Source organism: Rhinatrema bivittatum, chromosome 1 (assembly GCF_901001135.1).
Source record: "Rhinatrema bivittatum chromosome 1, aRhiBiv1.1, whole genome shotgun sequence".
NCBI lineage: Eukaryota > Metazoa > Chordata > Amphibia > Gymnophiona > Rhinatrematidae > Rhinatrema > Rhinatrema bivittatum.
Genome location: NC_042615.1, coordinates 80,868,744 through 80,877,506, shown reverse-complemented (window position 1 = coordinate 80,877,506; position 8,763 = coordinate 80,868,744). Strand labels below are relative to the sequence as shown.

General features: G+C 39.7%; 1 protein-coding gene across 5 annotated transcripts in view; it reads right to left on the bottom strand.

Annotated features, from left to right (window-relative positions):
* Positions 1-264: 264 nt before the first annotated feature.
* The window catches only part of KLHL2 (kelch like family member 2), a 334,713-nt gene continuing 326,214 nt past the window's right edge, over positions 265-8,763 (bottom strand). For all 5 annotated transcript variants that reach the window (XM_029571086.1, XM_029571005.1, XM_029571240.1 and 2 more), the window contains 2 exons: positions 7,567-7,710; positions 265-1,408 (listed from right to left, as the gene is read on the bottom strand). In XM_029571086.1, coding sequence (XP_029426946.1) covers positions 1,380-1,408; positions 7,567-7,710 — 173 coding nt within the window. In that variant the 3' untranslated portion in view covers positions 265-1,379. The remainder of the gene's footprint in view (positions 1,409-7,566; positions 7,711-8,763) is intronic.

Here is an 8,763-nt window from a genome sequence, read left to right as displayed (position 1 = left end):
TTTTTTTAAAAATAATCAATTAAATAGATTAATTTCATTAAATTTATATTGATACATCTCACACAATTTTAGCAATAGCAGCTTTCTTTTAGACCAAGCTATTTCCCTGTCTTTATTTATTGATTTACAGGAATGGATGGCATTGGCACTCTGTATTTAAATAATCCTATATTTTCATCTCATTTCTTCATATAGCATTACACCTCCAAAAAGAGTAAATATCAGTTGATATTTTTATTTTTGAATTGCATGACAGAACATCTATAAAGGAGCAAACAAGATATACAAAGTTTTATTGAAAGAAAAAAAAAAAGAATAGTTTTGGTCATGAGTAAAAGGAAATGCTTATAGGAATCATCTCAACCAAAAACAATATTTACTTTACAAACATGGTCAAAGTACAGAAAATTTGTCATCTTCAAAATACCACTTAAACTTGCGCATACAGAAATAGTCTGTAAAACCATGCAATTTAAGGGAACTTCATACATTCCATAATAAATCTGAATTATGTTTTTCATGCCAAAGAATTCTGACAGAGAGTAAAGAAAGGAATGCACTAAAACGACCAAGTTTAAAAAGAAGAGAACTCATAAATAATCCTAGGTAGTGAGCAACTTGTTTCATATAAAAAAACATTGACATTACATTTTTGCAAATATGCTACTTTTTCCTTCAGAAGTGGCATTTTGTACTGATAAGCATATTAAAATATCAAAAAATACATCTTGCTTGACACCATGGCACTAGTATAATTCAAAGTACTGTGCCAATTATAAATAGTAATAATCAAGTCTTGAATTACTTTCAGAGAATGCAACCTATACATATATATATTTACTGTACAAACATTTTATCATATTCATGTAACCAAAGATGAACCTGTTTTTATAAAAAAATTACCTGTTGCCTGTTAGGGCTACTGATATAAGAATCAATATCTTCTCAGAAGCCTGACAGTTCATTGCAATACCTTTTTTAAGAGGAAATAATGTAAGCCTCATTTTATCAAGACTCACTTCACAATTTATCCTTCCTCACAAAACATTTTGTGTTCAACCAAGTATGGCACAAGTTTCTCCTTTTGAAAGCAGCTCTCCCTGTTTTTATTTGAGAAAGGCTTACAAATAAAAATTGGTCCACAAGCCATTTTGAAAATTCGAAGACAATTGCTGTTCGTTACAGCGAGATCCTTATACGTTGCTTCTATCTAGAATAATCTTCAGTATTTGCCATTCTTAGCTGCTGCAAATCTGGGTTTCTCCTTTCCCTCAAAGTGCAGCTACAAGTAGAGAAGTGCTAGAAACATAGCTACTTCATAAGCATACTTGTCGAAGCTTGTCTCCAGTGTACAAAGATGTTGAAAATCCTTTTTCCACTCATAAAGGTTTATCAATAACTGTAACACCTAACAGAAAAAAGCATACACATCAGAGCAAAATTAAACCCAAAATACTGAATTTTCTACTATTTTGTTTACATATTTGATTTGTTCAAATTTCTATTCCGCCTTTCCAAAACAAATACGAACAAAGCAAAGCATCTAATAAAATTTGAATTACAATAAAAATACAAAAATAAAATGACATAAAATATATTTAAATAATCCAACAAAACTTTAACATTAGAACAAGCATTATCAATAAAAAAGATAACAGATGCCTAAAAAACATTATAAAATACACATTTTTAATCTTTAAAAGCTTAAAGCCAAGATTTCAAAAGTACTTTCTTTTCAATCTTATAGCAATGGGCAGCGAGCTCTAAAGTGTTGGTACAATGCAATACCTGTTTTTGAGATTTGGCTAAATGCAGCACTACCCATTTCTTGGCTGAGAGATGTTTTTCCTGCTGAACACAAATTTACTTGGCATATAACAGGAAAGCTGTTTGATATAAATAGCCGTATATTACAAAATACTTTACAAATAAGCACCAAAACTTTGATCACCTGAAATTTAACTGGGAACCAATTAAGATCAGCAAGACTAGGAGAAATTCTAACCCAATGACTAAGATTTCAAAATGAGTTTAGCAGCTGAATTTTGAAATAGCTGCAAAGACTGAACATTCTTTTTAGGAAGACAGAGTTACAGAAGTCAATATGAGTTAAAAATTAAGATATGGGTAGCTTTTCTAAGACTTCCACTTCTAAGAATGGTTTAATCTTATCTAATAAAACAATTTTAGAAAACAGCTTCTGGAAACCCTCTTGATCTGAGCCTCTAAAGCCAAAGTACAATCTAATATATCTCTGATGCTTCCAACTTGGGCCTAGATTCACTATTTTGCTATAAATTTCATGAGAAAAGCACCTGTGATAAAAAAAAAAGGGGGGGGGGGCTTGGTTAGGTTAATTTTCCTGATACCGCATCACATAGTTATTTTACCGCAACACACGTAAAATGTATCACATTTTGGGCTGCTGCTGGCGAGAGAGAGAGAGAGAGAGAGAGAGACTGTGGAGGCTCATAAAATAATTAACTATACCACTGTAAGAGGGAGCACTAGTAACTTGGGGTGAGGTTTGTTGGGCAAGTTGGGGGGCAGTTTAACATGCACAGTCGTACTCATGAACAGCACAGTTACCATCAGTAAAGATTTAATTTGATAGGAGTGATGAAAGGTAAAAGATTTGTACCATGTTCTCTCACCTAGCTTGATGCACTATCTACCTAGCTGCAATCATGCTAGATAGAGAGAACGTGGTACAAACCTACTCGTCTTTTACCTTTCCTCAAGCCAAATCACATTAAATCTTCACTGATGGTAACTGTGCTGTTCGTACGTTCGACTGTGCATGTTAAACTGCCCCCTCAAAACCCAACTCGCCCCACAAACCTCACTCCGAGTTCAAAATGTCCCCTCTTACAGTGATATAAAAAGTTCACAAATCAGTGGACTTCCTCAGAGGCTCCCCTCTCCTTCTCGAAACGGGATTTGTGATATTTGTCGCAAATCCCACTTCAGCCATAACGCACAGCTATTGCAGGCATAACGCTAGGAAAAAAAGGTGTAGCTATCTCTGGCGTTAAATCCCACAATAGCGTGTGTTATGGTATCGTATGCAACGTTAGACAGCCCTCATTTCTATTTACCCAAACTCCTCCGACTTGAATACATTTTTCATATTTGTATATGCATTTCGCAATGTGATATTTATCACATGCGTTATGACGTTATCGCAGGCATTAGGCCCCTAATGCCCACAATAATGACCTAACATGATTTGATGAATGACCCCCCCTTGGTTTGTCCTTACAAGAGATATACCATTGATTACTTTACTCAGGTCTCTATGAAAGGCCAATATTTGTGGATGCAAAGTGTTTCAGACTTGGAATGATTTAAAGTTACCGTATTTTTCGCTCCATAAGACGCACCTGACCATAAGACGCACCTAGGATTCAGAGGGGGAAAATTTAAAAAAAAAAAAAATTGTGCTAAACCGGCTCTGCGTCTGGGCGTCTTATGGAGCAAATTAGGGGAGTGCATAGGTTTTTTTTTTCTCCCCATTTTGTTTTCGGGTCTGGGGAGGGCCATTTCGGTCCACTCCCCAGATCAGAAAATTTTTCTTTCTGTGGGAACCCCCAAACCCCCCCCCCCATCCCTTTAAATTAACAACCTCCACCCCCCTGACCCCCCCAAGACCTGCCGAATTAATTTCCTGCAACCCCCCACCCTCCTGACCCCCCCAAGACCTGCCGAATTAATTTCCTGCAACCCCCCACCCTCCTGACCCCCCCAAGACCTGCCAAACGTCCCTGGTGGTCCAGCGGGGGTCCAGGAGCGGTCCGGGAACGATCTCCTGGGCGTGAGCCGTCGGCTGCCAGTAAACAAAATGGCGCCGACGGCCCTATGCCCTCACTATGTCACTGAGACCGACCGCTGCTATTGGTCGGTCTCAGTGACATAGTGAGGGCATAGGGCCGTCGGCGCCATTTTGTTTACTGGCAGCTGACGGCCCTATGCCCTCACTATGTCACTGAGACCGACCAATAGCAGCGATCGGTCTCAGTGACATAGTGAGGGCATAGGGCCGTCGGCTGCCAGTAAACAAAATGGCGCCGACGGCCCTATGCCCTCACTATGTCACTGAGACCGACCAATAGCAGCGGTCGGTTTCAGTGACATAGTGAGGGCATAGGGCCGTCGGCGCCATTTTGTTTACTGGCAGCCGATGGCCCGCGCCCAGGAGATCATTCCCGGACCCCCGCTGGACCACCAGGGACGTTTGGCAGGTCTTGGGGGGGGTCAGGAGGGTGGGGGGTTGCAGGAAATTAATTTCAGGTCTTGGGGGGGGGGGGGGTTGTAGGAAATTAAGTCGGCAGGTCTTGGGGGAGTCGGGGGGGGGGGGGGGGGTGTTTGTTAGATTTTTGTTTGGTTTTTTTTTTATATTCGCTCCATAAGACGCACATACATTTTCCCCCCACCTTTGGGGGAAAAAAAGTGCGTCTTATGGAGCGAAAAATACGGTAATTTATTTTGCTTTAACCAAGAAAACCTGAACACAAAAAAATATATTTTCTAAACTGCAACTCTGGGTCTTTCCCCAAAAGAGTCAGTAAATGAATATTATCCATGTATGCAAAATATCAGATACCAAATGCTGAAATGTAATTTTCCAATAGCTGAAGATAGAATTTGAATACAGGGGATTCCTCTTCCCCCTTACACAGGGTTCAGAACATATGGCTCACCATTTATCTATAATAATCTATTGACTAAAGAAGCCTGTCAGAGCTATACTGTGCCATCCATAACAAAGGAAGACAATCTAATGAAACAGAATAGTTAATAGTGTTGAACACAGAAGACAAGTCAAGTAGAATTAAAACTGCAGAGTCACTTTTATCTAAACTTTGATGGCAATAACCTTTTAGAGAACATAAAACTGTCTTGACACTATGACCATGCCTAAAACCAAAATATCAAGTCAGTCTGTTTGGGATACTAGGTCTTCCAATTGATCAGTCACTGTTCAATTAGTTTATTCAGAAAAGGCGAACTGGAAACAAGCATATAATTAAAATGACTTTCACAATTCAGCAATGATTTTTCAGAAAGACAAAAATTGCTGATTTCAGGATAGATAGAAGGTAATAGTCCTTCTCAGTGAAGAGTTCATAATATGGAGCCAGCCAATCCAAAAAAAATAATTTTTCAATAATTTTAAGAGCCATGGTAATAGGTTAAAAAAACAGGAAGCAGGGAGGAAAACAGGAGAAAAAGGAAGTAGGATATTATGCAGTGTTTTCTGGGACACATGAACCAGACAGAAATCATCCTATGTGCAGCAAAGTGGGTTTTTTTCCTATTTCCATTAGCTTGCCTAATTAGTAGTAGCTAAATGCACAAAATACCGTATTTTCCGGCGTATAAGACGACTGGGCGTATAAGAGGACCCCCCCCCCCCCCCCCGTTTTATACACATTTTTAAGAAAAAAAATAATTTTACACTCAAACAGGAGCAACCCTATCTATGAAAGGGCAACACTACAAATACCGTATATCAGGCCCTAAAAACCAATACACCTCTTATTAGGAAAACAGAACTAGCAAGCAGCTAGAGATCCCCACACAGAAATAATTGTAAAACTAATAAGCAGAATAAACTAATAAGCAGAATAAATGTTTCAAAACAGCTATGAACAGAATAACATCCAACAATTAAAAACTCATAAAAACTATTAAACATTCTCCAAACACCAATAAAATATTTCAAAAAAGCAGACACATCACATAATATTAAATAATTAAAATGGCAGTCAATCAAGAAAAATAAACTTAAAAAGCCACCTTTACTTACCCCCTCCAGCAGCTCTCCTATTCCTCTTCCTTAGGGCCCATGTCTCTCACACACACACCATACCAGTCATAGCCCCATGACCAGTTTCTGTGTCTCACACACCAATCATTTCCCAAACAGTCTTTGACACACACACCAGACACCTTCCTGAACAGTTTCTCTCATGCCATACACACACACAGGCTTCCCACTCCCGTGTTCTGCTTACCGTACATATACGGGCTTCTCACTCTCATAATCACTTTCTCTGTCACACACACACACACACACCAGTCTCTCTCTCATTTCCATGCTCGCTCTCCACGTGCACAGGCTTCTCATTCCCTGAATCACATTCTTTCTCTCACATTCACACACACCAGTCTTTCTCTCACACACACCGTCACCTTATCAACCAGTCTCTCTCTCATGCATGCACACACACACAGCCCTCCCACTCCCATGCTCTCTCTCACATAATCAGGCTTCTTACTCCCATGCTCTCTCTCACATAATCAGGCTTACTCCCATGCTTTCTCACATACCCAGATTTCTCACTTCCATGCTTTTTCTCTCTCTCACATACACGTCAGTCATCTCTCTGAGCAGTCACTTTCATTGTCTCTCACATATACACACACATGAGCTCTCTGACCAGTTTCTCTCAATCACACACATGCTCTCAATCAAATGCATTCTCTCACTTACACACAGGCTGGCTGGCTGCTTCTCTCTCTCTCTCACTCACTTCCTCTTCCCTCCCCCCGAACACAAATGGTAGCTGCTGCAGCCTCCTCCTCCAGCCCCCGCAGGCCAAGAAAGAAGAATCCCATTGGCCGCAGGAGGCTCACGCTGCTGTCTCCTTTCCCTATTATCAGCTGCTTCGATTGCTCGGGGGCCGATGCTGCTGTCGCCGCTATTTTTTCATGCGGCACGGCTCTTTCTCCTTCCCGCGCACCGCGTATCACTTCCTGTTCCGGGTCAAGGGGGGTGGGGGGGGGGGTGGGAAGAAGAAAAGGCCAGCCGCGGATGCCACAGCTTTTTTTTTTTTTTTTTTTGCACCGCTGCCGTTCCCGCTGGGCTTGAACGTGCTGATAGCCCAGCGGCAACGGCAGCAGGGAAGGAAGAGCAGCAGGAGAGACCGGGAGCACGCGACACACCTGTGAGAAGCACTGCCCTATAAGATGATACCCAGCGTATAAGACAACCCCCGACTTCTGAGAAGATTTTCAGGGGTTAAAAAGTCGTCTTAAACGCCGGAAAATACGGTACTCATCGATGACATGGCACTTTGTAGCACTACTATATTTAATAGAAAATACTGATAAATAATTAGGCTATGAAAGAACATTTCAGGGTCCTATTCCCCTCCTTAAAATATAATTTTGGTTTTCAGACTTTTCATGTTCAAGGCTTGCCCAATTAATTTGCAAAGTTTCAGCTTTATAATTGGTCAAAAGGTTAATATGAAGCGCGCACGCACACACTCACAGAGTACCTGGAATAGTAAGTAGCATGTGACACATAATGATTTTTGAACTACATTAGTTTAAACCTATCAGAAAGTATGGAAGCTATACACCAAATTGTATAACTTACAATAATTAATGCAGAATTGTATGCCTGTGAAATACAATTATCAAATACATTTATTAAATGTCTATATAATCATGTTAATTATACACACATTTGATAAATAATTTTTCGACTTTTTATCATTCAAACCCAATTGTATGAAATAAAATAAGAAATGTGTCAATAAGCTTAATATCAATTACCTGCATAACTTCTCCCTGTGCTCATACATGATGGCACAAGTATCCATTTATCAGTGGCTGGGTTAAAATATTCCATTGATGCCAAATTGCATGAACCATCGTCACCTCCAACAACATACAAAAGACCACCTACAGCACAAACCCCTTTAAAAAAAAATTTTGATCAGTTAATTAAATAAGTTACATGAGTTTAATATTAAGGTAATAAAGATGTCCACATTATTCAAATAACATTTCCCAGCAAAGCCAAATATGAGAGCCAAAATATATATATATATATGTGTGTTGTGTGTGTGTGTATATATATATAATTTTTTTTTTTTTTTTTTTTTTTTAATCATCTTAAAATGGTAAATCATTGCTGTAGAAATTGCTTTATAAAACTAAGGGGTCAATTTATGACCTGCGACACACATTATATAGATTTGATAGGAATCTATGTGCAACTGAAGAACAGTGTTCTGAAAATACTTTTTTTTCTTGTAAAGATCACATTTCTGGGAATCACATCATTGTGCATCCAAAAGTCAAACTTGGACTTTTCAGGGCTGACTGAGTGACCACAAAATGTTATCGTTGAATCCTTTAGCTGTTTGGATGTAATACTTCTTATGTCTGCCTTCTTACCCACAGGAAGTACCGAAAGTGGAGTGTCCCATATTTTCCTAAATACATTCTAAGAAAATGGTGGAAGGCACTGCTACCAATTTTTTTTAGGAGCATCAAGGAATTTGAGATGACTTTGTAGCTTTCAGCATCAATTGAGAGACCTCAGAATTATGTTGTCCACTTCTTTCTCCATTACTCCGGAGGCAAAAGCTGGAAAAGTCTCAGTAACGGAGGAAAGCTGCTCCTGGGTGGCCAAAGGGGAAGTAGTAGTGGTTGGGATTCTGAACCCTGGAGATAGTCACAGCTAAAGTCTCAGCTATGGAAGATGAGCTCAGCTCCAGATAAAACCACTTGTACACACACAGCAAGGGCTGGCATCTCCCTGCTCTTGGACCTGTGTGCTGATGAAGAACAGTGCCAAAGGTGTCACTTGATGTTTGGTGCCAACTCTTAGGATCCAAACTAGACTCCAAGGATTGTTCTCATTCACCAGACAGGAAAGATTCTTGCACTTTCGGTCTTAGTTTGAAGGTTATGTGGCAGTCCCTCAGTGCCAAATGCTTACCTAAGGGATGATGCAACTACTGG